We start from the raw sequence: 20,901 nt of genomic DNA, 5'->3' as shown, positions 1-20,901 counted from the left end.
TTTTAAAATAATAATTTATATTCTAGTCGTATATTCCAAATCAGCTATAAAATATTAAAAAAAGAAAGAACTTAAAATAATTAACTTTTGTAGCAGTTTTTTTTCCCTGAAATAACTTTTTTTTCCATTAAACATTTCCTTTCTTTTCAAATTTCTTTAATAGCTTGCAAAAATCTCTATAAAATTAAATATTAATCTTTGCTTATCTACTCTATATGTGCGACTAAATGCTATATGGTTTTGCTTTTTATGTGCAATTTTATTTTTAAAAAATATATTTTTTTTTTATATTGGTCACTCAGAAATAATGGAATGTATCTGAAATTGCTTAATAAAAATCAATTCAATATAGAAAGATCACTTTCACAAAAGTATCAAGTAAAAATCTATACTATCTAAATTGAGCTTTTTGAATCATTTATTCACTATAATTATATCTAATTTGAATTCATCGCCGTCAGTCGCACACTATAGCTTTTTTTTTAATTTTCTATTCTTTGCATATAATTTAAACTCTGATTTTGATTTTTATTTTTTTTTATACATAAATTTCATATAATATCCCATTTTCCTTGTTTATATTTTATGAACAAAATCTATCAGCTGCCATAGCTTAAGATACTAGCAAAAAACAACATCATTTTGAAAAAAAAAAAAATCACATCATTATTTAAAAAAGAAAATATTTATTGGTTCAGTTTGAATTTGAATTATTTTTTTTTTATTATTTTGTATATTTAAAATTTTGTTTTTTTCTTTAAATACTTAAATTTTTTAAACGAAACAAAAATTGTTTATACAATTTGTATTTAATTTTTATAATTTTGTTTATTTCTTTCCTTAGTTTTAAGTACAAAAATTATTGTAGCTACAAAAAAAATAGTTTTTATTTGAATAATAATTATACACACTATTATAACACAACACTATTTTTTTATTTTATTTTTACTCTTAACAAAAAATTATTTCACATTGACAGACCGTGGGCTTAAAGTTTGTTTTCCTTGAATCCTTATTAGAATTTTTTAAAGACTAGTTTGTGATATTCAAGCATTGTTGTATAAATTTTGTTTAAGGAATGGTTCGGGAATCTTCACAGTACATTCCTACCCAGTTTCATATTTTTTTCCAGAAATCCATTTCAGAAAATAAGATGCCACAAAATTTGTAAGTTAAAAGTGTTTAGTATTGTAAATAATATAACCTTAATAGTGAACACACATATAAAATATTTACCATCCTGAAAATTTGAACTTATTCAAAAAATTAGTAAAACTGAAAAACATCCAGGCCCTTTAATTTATTAAGCTTTGACGTTTTTTACACATTGAAAACAATGGAACACATTATTTCAATATAAAAAATGAAAATTGAACAAAAGACTTACGTAATTTTTGATCAAAGTGTCATAAAAAAAAGTAGAATAATCAAGAAAAACAGTAAATGTGTAACTCATACTAAAAACAAAATTTAAGGAATTAAAATGGAAAAAGTTGGTTCGTAAATGCAGAAATAAATGTCTGTTTCTATTCTAATTTGCTAGATCTATTAAGTACAAGGTTTTCTTATGAATTCTTAGACATGTAATGTTCAAAAGAGCCTAACCTATTAGCTTCTTTTTGATGTTGATGAAAGTAGATAAACAGAATAAATACTATAAACTTAATTTTTCAAATATTCAGTTTGCTGATACGTAAGGAAAAAAATAAAAAAAATTACCGAAAGTGGAAATGTTTGAATTGTTATGTAATCTAAGAATAAAAAGAGTCTATACAATTATTTTTTCGCATGGGGGAGGGCAGATTTGTTCTAAGTTCATTTTTCCTCACACTCACAATATCACTCACAATAAATGTATTGACTTATTTTTTGACACTTTTTCGAAGACTACTTAACCGATTTCAAGGAAAATTTGGTTCCCAAACGCTTAAGTAACCTTTGTATTAAAATTAAGTATTTAATTTTCAAAACATTAACTTTTAGATCTGAAAAAATCCAAATCTATTTTAGAAAAAACAATTTTGAAAACTTACTATTTTTTGAAAATTTATTTTAAGGTATTGATTTATATTTCCATTTTAAAAGGCATAGCAAATGTTCGAATTTTTTTTATATAAAAAAAACGCCTCTAAGGATTTAAATATTTTTTAAATTCTTTACTATACGAGAAATAAGGTGTATACCAACTTCATTTGAATCAAGATGTTTTGTAAGAAAAAAATGTAAATTATTTTTATATTTTGATTATAAAGTTTCTTTACAAATCAAATTTTTATTATTATTTTTAAAATTTTGAAAAATCTTCAACTTTAAAAGTAAACATGTTCTTGCGACCCAATCAAGCATTATTTAATTTATTTATTTTGAAAATTTAAATATGTATTAGGTACTATTCAACCTTAAAAAAAAAAAAAAACAAAAACAGTTTGTTTTAAAAAAAATATCTAAAACTCTATAGTATGTTTCACTAAATTTTTTAAAAAGTTTTATAAAAATTAATTAACAAAAAGTAAAACATACGTTTAATTTTTTTTTTTTTTTTAAATAACGTGAGCTCCAAATGGATTAAACCATTTAATTTCCTGTATAAATATAGACAAAAGAAGAGTATTTAACATGCAATACTGTTTATCATTAAGTTAAATTTGAATTAATTTTTATATTAACAATTCTTTTCGCTTTCATCAAAAAGACATTTTTTTTTAAGATTACGTCTATCAAACTTTTTACATATGTATGCATATACAATTTTAATGCTTTTTGAATTTGAATGTTTTTTTAAGTTTCACTTAAAATTAATCCGTTAAACGGATTTGCTTACGAATCTTGAGATTATTTTTTTTTGTTCCAACCTTATTATTTCATTTTTATCGAACCAAAAAGTTATTGGTTTCATTAAAATGATGTATCCAATTCAATTTGAAAACTTGTAATTTTCTTATTTTTAACTTTATTATAAGAAACATTTAATGACCAAGTGTAGAATAATCTTAGAAATATTTGTAGAAATGGATAAAGATATGTCAAGAGTCACGTTCACTGTTTTTTTTTATGATAGTCGTTTGCAATTTAAATATATGTACAATGTAGACAGGGTAAACGAGTATCTTCTTCATGTTTTTTTTATTTTGTTGTTTAAGAAACTTATTTGTTTTCCGTTGATTGCATGCAATTACTTTTTTGTTGCCCCCATGGTGATGCAGCTTAAAAGTTGTAGGTTGAATCTTACCGGACGACTAGACTTCTTCTGGAACAACTTCTATATAAGTGTTTTCGATCAATCTTAAAGATATATTTGTATGAATTAAATTTATATTCACAACACCACAACAAACGTGTTAAATTTCTTGTACAAATATTTTGTATGTACGATTTATACATGTATATTTGTAGTGTGTGTTTGTTAATGGGCAGACATTAAGATGGTCACTGCAGTAACCAACGCAACGTACTTAAATAAAATGATGACCAATTATAATGAATTGATGAAGAAATGTATAAATTTTATTGAATTTATTCATGCAGGTTTAAATATTTTTTCTTGTGTAAGATTAGATTTTATTACTTCACTTTATAGTTTCTTTTCAAGAAATTAGTTTTTTTTAGAAAAATAAATTAATTATTTTCTGTCAAATGATGATAATTTATTCTAATTCTAAGCTTCCAAACAAGAAGATATTGCATGGAGTACATAGCCAGATTTAATAAATGGTAATAAATAGAAGAAGAGAAAGAATAGCATTTAATTTGTATTGTTACTAAGCTAAAATTTTGGAAGTTAAGGTTTAAACAAAAAAAATTATTTCAAATTCATAAACAAATTCGTTTAAAGGATTAACTTCCGTAGAACTAAAATGGACTACCCATATTCAAATGCATATATACATAATGTATAGTTCGATAGAGATATTATCTGAAAAAAATTTTGTCTTTCTCGTGAAAATAAAAAAAATGCACTACTGGGTAAAGTTGCTTTTAATTTAAAAACTTTTTATTTTTAAATTTTTTGTTAAATGTACTTACCTAAATTTTTTTTATTCCATCTCCAAAGAAAAATAAAATGAAAGACTGGGTCGCGTATACTTCCTCTTACGGCAAAAGTTAGTTAAATATAATAAATGATTTTTAAAGAATTCTGAAGTAGGTAAAGTAAAAAATATAAAATTTGTTTTTACAATAACTAAAATATCGTTAAAAGAAATTTTTAGAAAAAAAAATTGAAAATCCTTAGGTACAGTCGTTTTTTTTATATTTATGTGAAGTCCGCAATAAATATTAATTTGATTTTGAAAGTACAACCGTTTTTGCGACATAACACAGAAAATTTAATCAAAATCGTAAGAGCGGTTTTTGAGAAAAGTTATATGCTTTAACTTTGTATATACAACTAAACTTGAAGAAAATGTCTTCAGTAGTTTTATTAAGCTGCAGTTTGACAAAAAGACTGGACTGTATCCTTAAATTTTTTTTTTGTTTATAATTATTAAAATATCATGTCTCAAACAGAGAGTAAAACAAAAAATTAAAAATATCACATTTAAACTTGTCTCATAGAATGAATTAAATAACAATCATTCAAATCATAGCGTTTTCAAAAGTAGGTATATTTTTCTGTATGTGTTACAGGAAATGTATGAAATTGGAATTACATATTAACAATTTTTAGGAATAAGTGATGCGCCTTTTTAGGATTTGTGTAACGCGATTGCAGTACTTTTTTTGAAAATAAAACGGCGTATTTCCTTACGATTTTGGGGGCGGTCTTAAACTGTTAATTTTCTAGGCGTTTTTGACTCTTTTGGCTGTTTTGAAAAACTGCGCAATTTTGTTGTTACCATAAATAAAAAACAAACAAAAAATGGTGTACACAAATTTTGTTGAAAATCGGCACATTCTTATAACTTTTTTTTTTATTTTAACGATTTTTCTAGATCAATTTTGCAGCCGTTTCTGACTCTTTTAGTAGTAATTTTTTGTTTGAAAAAAAAAGCGTAGTATTTTTGTTACGGTCAATAAAAAAAATGTGGACAAAGATATTTTTGAAAGTCAGCTTACGACTTTTTTAAAGTCGGTCTATTTTTAGCTTGCCAAAATTTTGTACGCTCAATTTTAATGACGTTTTTGATTCCATTTGATTTTATTGGAAATCGGTGTATTTTTAATTAAAACAATAGCGTAATTAGCAAGATTTTGTTGAAAATCGATACATTGGGTCATCATATGCATAAAAAATAGTAAATGCTTTTACATGAAATATTGTAAAGTATGAACGTTTTTTATCCACATTTTGTGCATATCAAACCTAGTTTATACTTATTAATTTCATATTGCTAGTATTTACTATTTTTTATGCATACGGGCCATTGTAACGACTTAAGTGCCTCTCTATAATCTTGTACCTACTAAATTTTTTCAAGAATATTTTCAAAAGAGCATTTTTTGCGCTCAAGGTGTGTGGAATTGTTTTTAGAATTGAGAATATTAATATGTTATCGAAGATAAAATATAAACTACGATACAATTTTTTTTTCAATTTTCTGATTTTTGGAACGTTTCAAAAAGCTTCAGTGATATCTTACTAAAATAGAAAAATAAAGAGACACACTCAAAGTTAAAAATCTGTCTTTGGTCTGGATTTGGTAAAAACAAGATCACAACAAAAACATTACTGTTAAAAAGACAGCCAAGTTCTCCGATGTTGAAATTATGCTGGCACAAAAAGTACTGAGATGTAAAAGTGTACCAAGTTCTAAAGTTTGGGTTCAAATTCGTATCAATAAGATGTTGATTGTTCTCTTGACAATTTTCTTTTAATTACCGATTTTTAAAGTTATTTCAAAAATTGCCAAGTAAACAATCAACATCTTATTGATACGAATTTGAACCCAAACTTTAGAACTTGGTACACTTTTACATCTCAGTACTTTTTGTGCCAGCATAATTTCAACATCGGAGAACTTGGCTGTCTTTTTAACAGTAATGTTTTTGTTGTGATTTCACTACTTTTTGCAAGGCATGGCTGTAGAATTGAAAATCTCTGCATTTGATGAGAATTCAGTGAAAATGGGCGGTTTGCCACGCCCCCTGATTTAAATTCTCAGATTTTAAATTTTCTCCCTTGTATAAACTACCATTCTACCAAATTTCAAGATTCTATGATAATCAGAAGTGCTTTATAACATTTGATGAAAATTCAGCGGAAATGAGCGGTTGCCACGCCCCCTACCTAAAATTCTAAAATTTTAAATTTGTTGCTTTGTATAAACTACTAGCTCTACCATTCTACCAAATTTCAAGATTCTACGATAATCAGAAGTGCTCTATATTATTTGACGAAAATGCAGCGAAAATGGGCGGATGCCACGCCCCCTAGCTAAAATTCTCAAATTTAAAATTTTTTTCTTTGTGTAAACTACTAGCTCTACCATTCTACCAAATTTCAAGATTCTACGATAAAATCAGAAGTGTTCTATAATATTTGATGAAAATTCAGCGGAAATGGGCGGATGCCACGCCCCCTGAATTGAAAATCTCAAATTTTCGATTTTTTCCTTTGTATACACCACAAGTCCTATCACCGTGTAAAATTTCAAGTTTCTACGATAGCGGGAAGTTCTCCATAATTTTGATGATCTGTCAGTGAGTGAGTGAATGAGTGAGTGAGTGAGTGAGTCAGTCAGTCAGTTACGGTTTTTGCGATTTTTGAAGCTCTATATCTCAGAAACTACTCATCGTAAGAACCAGAAATTTTGTGAGGAGTTTGATTTTGACCAACTCAACAAATGTAGCGAGTTTGAAATTTCTAGCATCTTTGGTGTGGAAATTAGAGGGGGGTCGAAAATGGCCTGAGTTGTTTCCTGTAAATAAGGGTGTAGTGCCAAAGTTGCTAGAGAACTTGGCTGGGCACTACCGTGCCCCTTGATAATTCTACTCAAATAAATTTCGTTAAAAGACTACTTCAATAATACTTTTTGCCTGTAGTTCCACAGTTTTTAACCATGAAACTTGAATGCAAGAGTTGATTTTTGATTATAATTACATATATTAAGTTCAATATTTAAATAAATTTTTTATTAAAGTCTGTAAATTCGACATTCTATCAACGAAATTACAAAAAAAAAACATTACGTAATGGACAATTTTAAAGAAAATTGGTTAATTTAAAGGTAGAATTGCCGCCATTGTTCTTTGTTATCTAAAATCAAAATGACAAGTTTCTTATCTTAAGCTTCAGTTTCTTAAAAATACATGCCTTGCCCTATTGTTACTCATACAGCAAGTAAACATTAACTCATAAGACAACAACCGCAAATTTCCTTCAGTGTCGCCACTAATTCTCCAAATTAATTTTTATTCTTATCTCATACAACAAAATGTGTGTAACGACATGGTCATCATTTCTTGTTCCAAAGTATCTAGGTAGCCGAGAAGTAGGCTTGGCTTGCAGTTTAATAAAAGTTCATGGTCAATGTAGTCAAATTACAAAATTTAAAAAACAAAACACAGCTTATGTAAAAAAAAAGAGATTCCCGGTTTGATGTCTCAGCAATTAAATATGATAGACATCAGTTTCTCATATTTTATTAGCAACACAATACGAAATTTAATAACGAATTATCAAAAAAAAAATTTGAACCTTGATTTGTTAATGCTCGTAAAAATTATGTAAGCTTTCTTATTTTTGGTGACAACCAATTTTTAGTTTGACAAAATAATAATGTAAACATGATGGTCATGAGTGATTATATCATTTCCGATTTAATTTGTTAATCCAAAGAGTGTTAAACTTGCATCATAAATTGTTTTAAGTGATTGAGGAAGAAGAAGATCATCAAAAAAGGAAACAAAACTTTCTGTTTTTTTTTTTTTGTTTAAACCGAGTATAAAACGAGAGTGAAAGTATTTGGATGAAAAATTTCTTCTGGAACTTTGCCTTTTTAAGTCAAGATAATAAAATAGCGAAATTGTTAAAATATTTACTACTTGTATCTGTATCGCGAGGATATGAATGTGCATCATATGAATGAGAAGTCACATGTATCTTATTTTGTCATATCAACGGGATTTTTGTCATGAAGCTGCATTTTTCTGCTTCATTTATGATCAAGTGATAAACGTGCGCAGAATAAAATCAAATTCATATTCAAGCTTGATGCAAAAAGAAAATTGCAAAAAAAAATTGCAGTTGTTTTTCAAATATGCCGAAAGAATTTTAATTTAATTTTAAAACAACCGTCATATTCTTGGAAATTGATCGTGCTCTAGCAAATGATTACCTTTCAGATATGCATTCACTATACAAAGATACTGGCATTTGGCATCGAGTGTAAAATAGTCGATCGAATAAAATGATTAAATTTTTGACTAACGTACCCATGCAAAATACTGACTGACAAATTCATTGAACTGCATTGAAGTATATTAGCCAATCTGATCGTGAATTAAAAGAGACAAATTATTATTTATTTACTCGATAGCTATAAAAAAAGAAGATTAATGATATTTAACATTTGAAGGTTGAATTCCTAACATTTTAAACTTATTTTATTTTTATATGTATATTACATTACTCCACTATTCAATGTCATTCAATTGATTTCTTGCTTCAATTTTGTTTTGATTATCTGCTATTTTAATTGAATGCAAAGCATTCGCGGAGTTAATAAGAAAGTTTTTTTTTCATTGAATCTGTTTTTGGGTATTTATTGAATCATGCTACGCGGGTGTTTATTTGAACATAAAATGATGTGGTTTTATTCAAGCAGGAAGAGTGATCTTTTCAGTTCAAAAACGTATTGTTCCATGTAAAATTTATAATATATTTATACATTTGAGGAAGTATGTTGTCATATAATAATATATTCATTAAATATTTTTTCCTTTTTTCATGGTGTTGATTTAAAAAAAAATTTCCTTTTAATGTAAGTTCTTGGTCTCCTATCAATACGACCTTAAACAATTTGTTAGAATTTTCTAGGTGTTATGTTTTTTTCTTAGCTTCAAATTTGCTAGCTCAAAAAAAAGTTGATTTAAGTGTCCTAAATTTTCAAAATTTTATATTCTTTAGCTTTTTTGATTTTAAGGTGACCGAATGATGAAAGTTACAAGTTCGAAAAATCAGGGTTTAAGTTTTTTTTAATAACAAGAGTCTTTCTGATTGTTTTTTATCATTGGAGTCTATAAAGGGCCAATTTTTCAATAGTCAGATAAACCTCAGATAGAGCTTATTCCTAGGAATAAAAGTTTTTTTTATATTGACATTTGGCAGTTTTTATTCATCTGATAGTCTAATATAAAAATGTTAAAACAGTTTTCAAAATCCTTTTCTGCGACAGAATAAACAAATATTTTAATCAAAACCGTTAGAGTCATTTTTTAAGAATAGAAAGTTTTTTCTCCTCTAGAAAATCACCAAATTCCAAGTTTGAAGCAAATCGCTTCAATGGTTTGTGTTGTCACTCGAGATAGACTCAGACAGAGTTTGGGAATCTCTAGCATCGTAGTGCCATGTCTGATTGTTATCTCGATTTGTTTGCCTTATGTCTCTTTGCCTACATCGCAAATGCAAATTGGTGAATCGGTGATTACGTTTGGCAAAATAAGAAAAGTAAAATTTCAACGCATAATCGTTTTTTACATACAAAAATTACCGCGAATAATACACATTTTAAATAAATTGGTTTTTATTTGATATTTATTTGATACTTATCTGCAAACATTTGATAGCTTACACTTTCCAAGCCGTGCCTGATTAAAGAACCATATTCGATCAAATACCAGAGCATAGAGCAATACCAGACTAAAACTGAAGTTTTTTTTAGTTCAAAATTTGTATTATTTACAAAGAGGCATAATATAAATTAAATTTTCAATTTACTGTCTTTTACATGCGTAGTTGTCTGCTGAAATCATTATAATTAATATCCTATTTAAATAACAAAAATAAAAGTTCGAAAGCTATCAAAGATGTTTATTTTTTTTTTCGTTTATATTATTTTTCAGAACTAAAAAAAGTATTATTAACCCTTAAAGTTATGAAAATTTAATTTTTTCTCTTTCAAAATTTGTGCTTAAATAAAATTATGTTTAGGTACCTACTGAAGAATTTTCTATTTTTAAAATTGGAACGAAAAAATTTTTTTTTTTACTGTACTGCATTCAAATTTCCTTCCTGTCTCATCATTTCACTCGAAGTACTTTGTATAGGCAAAATAAACAGGTTTTGTAAAAAATAGCAAATTTATTGAACTCAGATACTACATACTTTTAGGCTAGGCGCACACATGCGATTTTAGTCGCACGATTATTCAGTCGCAAAAATGGATCACACGCATTTCAATGCCGGTAAACACACATACTTCTAAAAAATAGCGGCGATTAAAAAATTGAAAATTGTCCCATTTTTTTGGCTACGCGATTGTCGCAAATTAAAATGAAACAAATGGACCAGCATAGTTATGCACACACTTGCGTCTAAACCGAAAACGACTAAAAAGTAGCAGTCGCAAAGAGGCCAAATCATGCGCACACATGCGATTTTGAACCACTCGATTTTTAAGACGCAAGAAATGAAACACATTATTTTAAATGAGAGCGCACAGACTTGCGATTTTAAAATCGCAAAGTTTAAAAAAATATATCCTGTTCTATTTTTCGCGATTTTTTTTTTTTGCTGCACATAAGAATATATTATACAGAATATAATGCACCTGCCCGCACGTGCGACACTTGGAACAATTGTTTTAAGTACAATAATGGATATTTTTTATTATTTTTGTTATTTTTTCTTCATTATTACTAGAAAGTGTTGTATAGTGGCTCATTTTTTATAAACGATAGAAAATTTAAAAGGACAATTCCATAAAATTCATAAGAATTTAAGAGAAGACCCTCAGAAATGTACCCAGTACTATAGAATGAGTATTCAATGCTTTGGTGAAATAATGGTACTCGTGGGGAATAAAATAAGATACAAACATACACATTGCAGAGAATCTATTTCTATTTCTAATCTGGTAAACAAGCGGTCAAACTCTTAGCAAATTTTGACACATTTATCACTTTACCACTTTTACCAGAGCTTACACCGTTTCATGAATTCACCTTATCATAAAATCCGATCGTAGATACCATTTGTATGAAATTTTTCATTACGAACGGATTTCGTGATTGTTTTCTTTGCGGTCATTTGGATATTAGATTTGAACATTGAGTATCTCTTGGATCTTTTGATCTTGAGATGATGCATTTTTTTTATCGAAAAACGGTCAACTTTTTTTCGACCAAACATAATGTTTTTTCTTGTAATAAAAAATAGGCGCGCGATTTTTTAGTCGCAAGTGTGTGCACGGTAATTTTATGTTGCGACTGCGATTTTTTAGTAGCAACGACTGAAAATCGCATGTGTGCGCTTAGCCTTACATATCTTCCAATACTGAAAATTTCTTTTCGTATCTTTAACAATGTTAGGTCCAATACTTAAATTTAAAAATATTCGTTTTCACTTGGTCGGTCAGAAATTAGCATTTAAGATACCTCGAAAATGTTATTATAAAATTGAAGTGAATTGAGGGTGTGTACTTTCAGGCTGTTTTTTTGTTTCCTTTTAACGATCGAAAACTTCTTCTTTGATTGCCATGTTGCGGGTGGATAAATCCAAACTTTATGAGTATCATAATTAATTGATAAACTGCAGAGTTATTTGCGCTATAGATTCCAAACGCTACCCACAAATGCTTCCACTTATCACACACCTCCAAAATTTGCTGTAGTCTGTTACTTAAATTAAAATGGATGGAATTCGATCGTAGTTCGATTTAGGTTCAGCTCTAAGAGGTATTTAACATAAGTTCAATTAGAACAGAAAGTGTGACATAATAGACTTTTTTAAATTTTTCATATTAGAATCTATTCCGTTAACTGGTCGTAATGTGAAATTAAACAATCTCTTTAGTATTATTTAGTGTGCAGTAAAACAACTAATATCCTTTTAATAAAAGATTTTTTAAAAAACGTGTTTTGATGTGTTTTTCATAAAAGGTACAAAAAATGGTCGTCTTTGACCAAACCCAGCGTTGCCAATCCATTCAGTCAAAATTATGCCTCACTTGAAAAAAAATTTTGCCTTTTCAAATAAGTTATGCCTCAATTTAGATTTCTTAGTTTATGTTTGAAAAATTATATATGTATATAAAAGTGATAATACACAAAACGAAATGTTTACTTAATTAATTTATACATTTAGGCTACTTATTTGTCACAAAACGGCAACTTATTTTCTTCGAAAGAAATTTTTCAAGGCAACTATTACATTGTTTTACATAATTGGAAGAAATTAGCGAACAGTTTTTTTGTTCAAGAATAAGAAATAATAGCCTTTCTATAGCAAAAAAATCGCTTTTTGCAGATTCTTTTCTAGTAAAATTGATGAGTGTGGACAAAATACTTTGAAAAACTAAACACTACCAAGATTTAAATGGTTAAAACAAATTCTGTAAATAAAATTTCGAACAACATTTATTTAAAAGATTATCCCCCGTATTTATAAACGTTGTATAACTTTATACAACTGTTTAAATTTAGAAAATGTGATCAAAAACCTTGTTTATTGTTGTCTTATAACTGTCAAACTTATAGACAAGACTAGATTGTCTTAATCGCGAATAATGTGATTATTATTTTTATTAAATAAGGCATATTTCCAACAATTTGAAAAAAGTTATGCAGTGTATAAGTAGACAAAAATCTAATAAATACGACTGTATATATATAATATATTAGTTTTAATTTTTTTTTTTTTTTATTAAAATATTCAAAAAATTATAAGAAACTTTTAAAACATAAATCAAGAGTGGAAAGAAAAAAACTATGCCTTTTTGTCAAAAAATAAGCCTCAATGCCTTAGCTAATAAAATTATGCCTAAAACGCATAATTGTGCCTCAATTGGCATCGCTGCATGTACCTCTCCAAGGTTTTTCGATTGCGAATCCGAAGTAAAGGCAATTTTTGAAAATGTACCTTTTCAAAAAAAGCATATTGTATGAAGGCTTTAAATAACAAATATTGTTCTCATTTGACTTATGAACGGGCAACCATCCTCGAAATGTAGCCTCAAGAGATAAAAAAGTAAAAAATAATAATAATGCAAAAAAAAAATCACTAAAATTATTCAACAATTTTGTGCTTTTTTTGTTATATCTTTGTTTCGTCGATTAAAAATTATGTGCGGAAACAAACGTTGTTTTCAACATTTGACCTTGAATCCTTTGTGGACTTAAGTGTTCGTATTGTATTTAATGAATAATGGCTTCTTTTGCAATATTTTTTGCAGTTAGATTTTCTTTTGTACATTTTTCCTCTGTTACCATTTCGCTATAACTTTCAATATTCTCTTTTTGTTTGAAAATGTTAAATTTTATCAGTGAAGATACATATTAACATTACTAACAAAATAAAGTACAACAGAACACTTAGCTGAGAAAGATTTTTTCACTAAGCTTGTGCAGGCAAAATACGTTTAAAAATCATTTTCGAAGCTCTAATGTAAGGGCAAGTCTCTAAATAATAATCTTCATAAACAGCAATTTGTTTTGTTAATTGTTTAAAAACAACAAGAAGATAGTTAAAATTTATACGCATCTTCAAAATGTATTCAAAATAACAGCAAATAAATTAATCACAAAATTAAAATCAACTGCATTATATATGACAGGAAATTGAATTTAAAATGTATCCAATCCAAGATTATTGTTGAAAAAAAAAATCTCTAAATCAATAAATTTTAATTTAAATTAGCATAATCTTGTCGATACCCGCAATAAATTAATCTAAATAAATACAATATTTCAAAAATGACTAATCTATATATCCTCAACAACAACTGCTATGAATTACGCAATCAAATGTTTAAATTAACATATGAATTTGTATACCACTTAAAACCAACCACAAATACATCAGAATTCAAACACAACGTTAAACGAATTCATTATATCAAAAAATATCATCCCACTCATAAAATATTCTTTAATTTAATTAAAACTTTAATATATTCGTTATGTAGCGCATGGAAGAATAAAATATGAAAAGGAAAAAAAAAATATATTTTATTTATGAAATTGACAAAAACAAAATAACCACCTAGATTTTATTATAAAATTAATTGCCTTTTTTTCCCTTAATTATTCACAATTTTTTTTTTAATAAAATTTATTCAACACAATATCCGCTTTGTGCATTTTATTGTAGATTCGTATTTGCATTCCTCTGTAGTTTGATAAAATAGCAAAACACTAATTTGGTTAAAAAAAATTCAAATAAAATTAAAATAAAACCACAAAAACCAAAGCAATATTAAAAAATATTTAATTAAATAAATTCCAAAATAAAACGAAACACAAATAAAAATTATTTATTTTTATATTTTTTTAATTTAATTTAAGGTCCGCACAAAAGTACCCGCTCGTCGTCCATCCGTTGTACGTAGACGTCTTTTCACCACCACAACACAACCTGCTTCCAGCAATTCTAATAATGAACTAAATAATGGCGATGATGGTACTTCGACGATCACTACTGATGATGCTTCAACAGCAGCTGCTCCAACAACGACCAGTCTGTTCAAGAATAACCGACGCACTAGGCCGAATTATCTAACCACAATATCGGCAAAGCTCAAGCCAACAGCTAAAGCCCTGTCATCTTCATCGAATCCGGTTGAGATCACATCGAATAGCACCACTACCACTACCACTGGTTCGGTGGCAACGTCTTCAAATGATATCACGTTCGTAACTGTTAATAAACTGTCAAATCAAAAGTCTCCATCATCAGGTGTGATACGACGTAAATTCACCAGACCGTTGAATGGCAATAGATTAACAAATTCAACAGGAACAACAACGACGACGACTTCAAGTGGTAGTGGGAGTACGCCAACGGCAGCGGAGACATCTGATGAAGTTGGTAAGTACATGAGTTATCATAAAGGGTGTTTTTTTGAGAACTCAAATTCATTTATATTTCCTTATTACATGTTTTTTTAAGATTTGTGACCTGTTGTTGACCTCCACAACAAGTTACAAGCAACAGAGTAGTAAAAATTCCAAAACTAGTTTAAAAAATATCAAAAGTCTTCCGGTTGCAAACCTTAAAAAGAAACACCCTATTCAAAGTTAAATAGTAGCTTGACCATGTACGGTCGATATTATGTTGTTGTTTTGTTGACTTTGTCGGCGGCAGAGAAGGCTACAAACTGCATTCCATGTTATCTCTTATTATTTGCATTACCTTATGAGTCAGAAAGTCAGTTAGTCAGGGCTTTTTAGTAAGTATAAATATAGTCGGAATATAGGTACCCCTAATGATATATTGCATGTGGGTTAAGAGTATAGTTGTTTTTTTATTTATTTTTCAAGTTTAAATTGGCAACTGGAAGTTGGCTGTCGGATGCGTGTGTAAACACTTTCCCTTTTATGTTGATCTTGTATTACATCATACAAGTGCTCAGCCATAGAGGTGATAGTTAATGAGATGAATCGGTGGTGAATTCATTTAACCAAGAACTAAATTAAATTAATTTTTGGTGAATCTGTTTTTTTTTTTTTGTTTCGAAATAAATAACGGTTTCCGGGTATTCCCAAAATATGAACTTATAGATTACATAGTAGATATAATGTTAAAAGAAAGAAAAACATTTGGATGTGAGTTTTTCACTATTTGAATACGTAATGATGAGGTATTTTTTTAAGTCCTTTTTTTTCATTATCTCTTTTTATGTCTTCTTTGGAATTTATAACTGACAGTTTTGAGTTGAAATCTTTGACAGACTTATAAGGTGTGCTTGGGAGATAAACAAAAAAAGGTTGTATTATACATGAATTATGGGATAGGCTTTGATGTGTGTGATATCGTTTGATATTGATATTCAAAAGAAGTCAAAATAAACATCGATTTTAATAAACATGGGTGTAGACTGTAGAGAGCATCAACATAAGATTGTCAATAAGTGATTTTGAATAAATTATTACTTCACGTTTATGTGGCGTAAATGGTTTACCAATAAACTATATGAAATCTGAAAGAGATTGTAGGTAAAAGAGATTTTCGTGTATACAAATTATCGAAACAAAAGAGCTGAGGTTCGAACTTTTCTTTTCAGTTTTTAAATAAGTAAGTGTGGACACTTAATTTTTTTTTAACGAATGGGATATATTTAGGGTTATTTAATAAAGAGTTTTTAATGACAATAAATCCGAAGATTAGTAAGCTAAGATGCATGTTATAAATGTTCATCAAGTGATAGTCCATAAATTGGTAATAATATTATAAGTTATCATGAAACAAAGTATCATCTCTATTTCATGATACAAATCTATTAAAATGGTGTTTTTATTTTAGTAAATGATTCATACATACATAGCCATTTCATTAAACTTGGATGTTTATGGCTATTTAAATGGATCTTGTGGCGTAAGAATACTAATGTGATACATCATTTAACTGTTAATCATTGTGGTAATTCATTGGTATAGCTCATTAATTTTAAAACTTATTGTAGATTGTACCTTGTTCAGTTATAAAAGGTATAAAATATGATACCTTTGTCAATAATAAATCCCACCTTCATAAAGATGAAGAGTCTTGCAGCAGTTTAGCCAAAAATTATGCTGCGGTGAGGACACTTCAACGGTCATACCATTTTACATCTAACATTTTTTAGTCGTTAGTCGTTTATATAAAATGACAAAAAATATATAGAAATAGTAAAATAAAGAATAATAAAAAATCTTTTAAGCAAAAGCATTCACTATTCAATAGCATTTAAAAACTGCTATCAATAATAACAATTTTTGTATTTAAAAAAATATATTTTACTTTACTAGTTTACAATTCTTCCAAAGTTCACAAAGTAACTGAACTTCAAATATCATCTCATGAAAACGGGAAATTCGTATGTTGGTTTGAAAGAACAAGATAGTAACTTAAGGTCAGAAAATGCCCAACAAAACTTCAAATGTTGTAATTAATTATAATCAGTTATCATATCACTAAATTTCATTAAAGGAAATAAAATTTTACGCATACGCATACACCGCAGTGACCGACCGATTAAGTGTAAACTTCAATAATTGTCCGTTGTGTTCAACTGCAGTCCAAACAATTAAAACAATTGACTTTTTTAATTACTTTTGATTGATGTGTTCAGTGTTCACTCATATTTTTACTTGGGATAGGTACTATATGGCAAGTTTAAAAGTTTGTAAAATAATCGAACTTGATATAACAATCAGACTTGAAATATCGTAATAGAAAAAAAATTGGGTCTCTTTCTGTCTATCTGTAAGTGCATTAAATTAACAGTTTAAAAGACGTTTTGTTCTTTTATTTGTAAATTCTCAACAATTTCAGTAGATGCGAGACTTAAGGCTGAGTGGACCACCACATCATAAACGGCTCAACGTTGGTGGATGGTGGATAAATTTCACATTTGTAAAGATAAATTGAATGAAATAAATTTTATTATTTCGTTAATAAACTTTTGTGTTTTTTCTTAGTCAGACTAAAAATTTTATTTTTTTCAATTCTATTTTGGATTGAGATTTAATCTAACTAAGTTACTTCTTATCTATTTTGAAAAACTAAAACTTTGAAAAAAAAAATAATAATCAGAACTGATGCTATTTTTCTTGGCCTTGCAGAGTTTGAGCAGGTGTAACTTTTGCAGTTATCAATATCATTAACCAAAATAAAGAGAAGTAAGAAGCTCAATTCAAATATTAATACCTTGACTTTTTTCAAGAAAAAATCTTACTTTTTGAGAACTTTAGGAAAAAAAAAGTAAAATGAAGAACAAAATTTTACTTAAAAAAAAAAATTATTAAATTATTATTTCTGAAAAAGTAAAAATAAAAAATCCTTTTTCAACATTTTTCTTTGTTTGATACCTTAAAAATTAATATTTTTTCTTGAAAAATTAAGGTGGTAATATTTGAGTTGAGCTTCTTATAACTTTTTATTTTTTATGAATTATATTGATATATGCAGAAGGTACACCTGTTCAAACATTGCAAGGTCAAGAAAAATAGCATCAGTTGCGATTATTTTTTTTTATAAAAAACAAAAATTAAGTTTTTCCATAAGCGGTACGGAACAAACATTTAATTGTTAAATAAATGGCGTTTTTTAATTGAACTTTAAAGAAATTTGCAATAAGAAATATAAATATTGCAGCTCAGCAAAACTAAATAAAAATATATAATCAAAAAAGTAAATTAGTTGCATATGAGACCACGTTTTGGAGAAAAAATAGCTTCAAAATGCGTTTTCAGCTCAAAAACGTGAAAAAATTATTTGATATATGTATAAAAATGTTCAAAAAAATTTGCTATGAATTAATTTTTAATCCAATCATTAAATTTAAAGAAAATTCATCGATCCATTTTGAAAAAAAAAAATTGATTTTTCAAAAAAACAAAAACCTGTTTTTTAGAAAAGATTTTTTTTTTTATTTTGGTTAGGAAATGGCCGGCACCGTTAGTTTTGGTCGTACAAAAGTCTGAATCTTCCCTCTAAGAAATACCTCAAAACCCTTAACTTTCAAGCTTGTACCACCTTAAAAACAGATCTTCCTTAAACTTTTCTAAATGTAATGATATGAAGATATATAGACTTTTTGCTAGTTGGTTCTACAACCATGCGAAGCAGTAGAGCATTGTATATTGCTTCAAGGTGTGAATTTAAATTTGCATAAGCCTCAAGTGTTTTCTAAGCTTTTTCTCCAATATAATGTATATTAACATAATGTGCAGGCATCTATAACCTATGATGTTTAAATTTTGTAATATGTGTGAATGAAAACCACAACAACACTATACCACAAACAAGTTTCCTAAACGCATCTTGCATAGTTATGTATTTCATTATTAAAATTTTTGCATGAATGCCTACATATACGTTATCTTTTTAAAAAGTTTCTCCATTTATTGCAAAAAAAAGTAATTTAACTACGCTTATGAACACTCCTTTGTGAATCTGTAAAAAAATCTATCCAGAAAACTTATAACAAGATACAAATTTATTTTATTTTTCAATTTATTAACATGCGTCCAATCCTAAAAGCACTCTTGCTGTCATTAGATATTAAGTATATAACTGACGAACGACCGATGCCGACGACCAAAACGACAACTCGTTCGGGTATATCAAGATTTCATAATCGACTTCAAGTCAAGTAGCTAAAGCTAAAGTTGTTATGCTTGGGTATGTAAAAAAGTCTATACAACTAGCGTCATAGATGCAAACAAGAAGTTATAATTACGCTGTTGATCTCGCGCGGCAGATGGTACATAGACTTGATTACCTTGAAGCTTGAATGCATTTGTATATTTAAAAAAAACCAACAAGACTTGGAGAAAACACTTACTCAACAAAATTTAAATGCATGAAGTGTTAATAGATGTTTTACAAACTTAAATCTAACAACAAAAAAAACCTAAAACATCACCGTGTTGTTTTTTTTCAAGTAACTGAGACTCACGAGAAATAAAACAATTATAAAAGTGTTTAACAAGCAATGGTCAATACAGGCATTACCTTTTACTTTTTTTTATTTTTATGAATGCAAGATTAAATTTTAATTTCGATTTTTATTTTATCATCCACAGATGTGTCCAAAAGTCAAAATCAACTTTTTAAAAGGCGATTCCCTCCATCGACAACTTCGGGGTCTTTAACAACCATTCCACCAGCACCAATAGAATTCAATACATCTCCACTTTATTTGGACACCTCAATTCCTGAAGATCTAGACCAAATTGCCAAATCAAGTATACAAGAGTCCAAGTTTTTCCACAACCAAATTGGTGACAGTCTTGATGACGAACATTCCTCTGGAAAGGTCTCTATATCGACAAGTATTTTTAGAAGTACGACTCCAATTTACACAAGCTACGAAGAACCAATTACAAGACGAATAGGCTATTCAGCATCAACGAGTAAGCTTTATTAAATTTTTTCTTAATTTCTGATTTAAAAAAAAAAATAATTTTCAATATCAGGAAGACCATCATTACGTAGGCCACAAAAAACAACTCCCATTCCGGAAAATGTGGAAGTTTTCATCAGCCGGAGACGGCCACACAAGACACCTGCACCCTTCAATAAAATCATTGAGACTCCCTCAGGACAAACCTATAAGCCTTCCAGTGATTATGACTATTACGATGATGATGATGAAAGAGTTGTAGATAAGCCTACTGCCTCACAGGTAAGCTACTACATAGCCTCTGTTTGCATTTGCAGGGTTGAAAAGTTATTTAACATCTATCTATTTGGTATAGGTTAAAGTTGTCCTCCATGGCAAAGGAATTATCGAATGCTTGGACCAAGGTAACTTCCCTCATCCGTTATCATGTAGGAAATTCATTTCCTGTGCAAAATTCGAGACCGGAGGTGTTGTCGGCTGGGAATATACCTGTCCTAAAGGTTTAAGTTATGACCCAGTTGGTGGAATGTGTAATTGGTCTGCAGGTCTTGGTTGCAACGAGTAGATTAAAATTTTTAATTGAAATTGATCAATTTTATATAGAATTTGAGATTGTAAATTTTTTTGGAAATTGTGATGAGAGATGACATCATAAAATTACCAAAATTAAAAAGACCATCAATCGAAATTATTGTTGTGTAATTAGTTGACTGATTTAAAAACAAAAAAAAAATATAAATGTATTTGTATTCGATTTTAAGCTTGGGAATGTTTTCTTTCCGATTTTGTATAAAAATTTCAATTGTTTAATTTAAAAAAAAAAAGAAAAACAAAAAATAATTATATCTTTTTCGTTGCCGTTATTATTTAATTTTATTATTTAAGTTAAAATGTATTGTAGTGTCTTTTTAAAAAA

The 20,901-nt window shown here is 28.1% G+C and overlaps 1 protein-coding gene across 1 annotated transcript in view; it reads left to right on the top strand.

Moving 5' to 3' along the window:
- LOC129909582 (serine-rich adhesin for platelets) overlaps positions 1-20,901 on the top strand; it is a 102,092-nt gene extending 81,191 nt beyond the window's left edge. Inside the window, exons 12-15 of the mRNA XM_055986656.1 lie at positions 14,443-14,965; positions 19,666-19,995; positions 20,059-20,267; positions 20,341-20,901. Of these exons, the coding sequence (XP_055842631.1) occupies positions 14,443-14,965; positions 19,666-19,995; positions 20,059-20,267; positions 20,341-20,550 (1,272 nt within the window). The 3' untranslated portion in view covers positions 20,551-20,901. The remainder of the gene's footprint in view (positions 1-14,442; positions 14,966-19,665; positions 19,996-20,058; positions 20,268-20,340) is intronic.

The sequence above is a fragment of the Episyrphus balteatus genome, chromosome 2 (assembly GCF_945859705.1).
Source record: "Episyrphus balteatus chromosome 2, idEpiBalt1.1, whole genome shotgun sequence".
Classification (NCBI taxonomy): Eukaryota; Metazoa; Arthropoda; class Insecta; order Diptera; family Syrphidae; genus Episyrphus; species Episyrphus balteatus.
The sequence above is the reverse complement of the archived record's forward strand: the minus strand, read 5'-3'. Positions and strand labels throughout refer to the sequence as shown.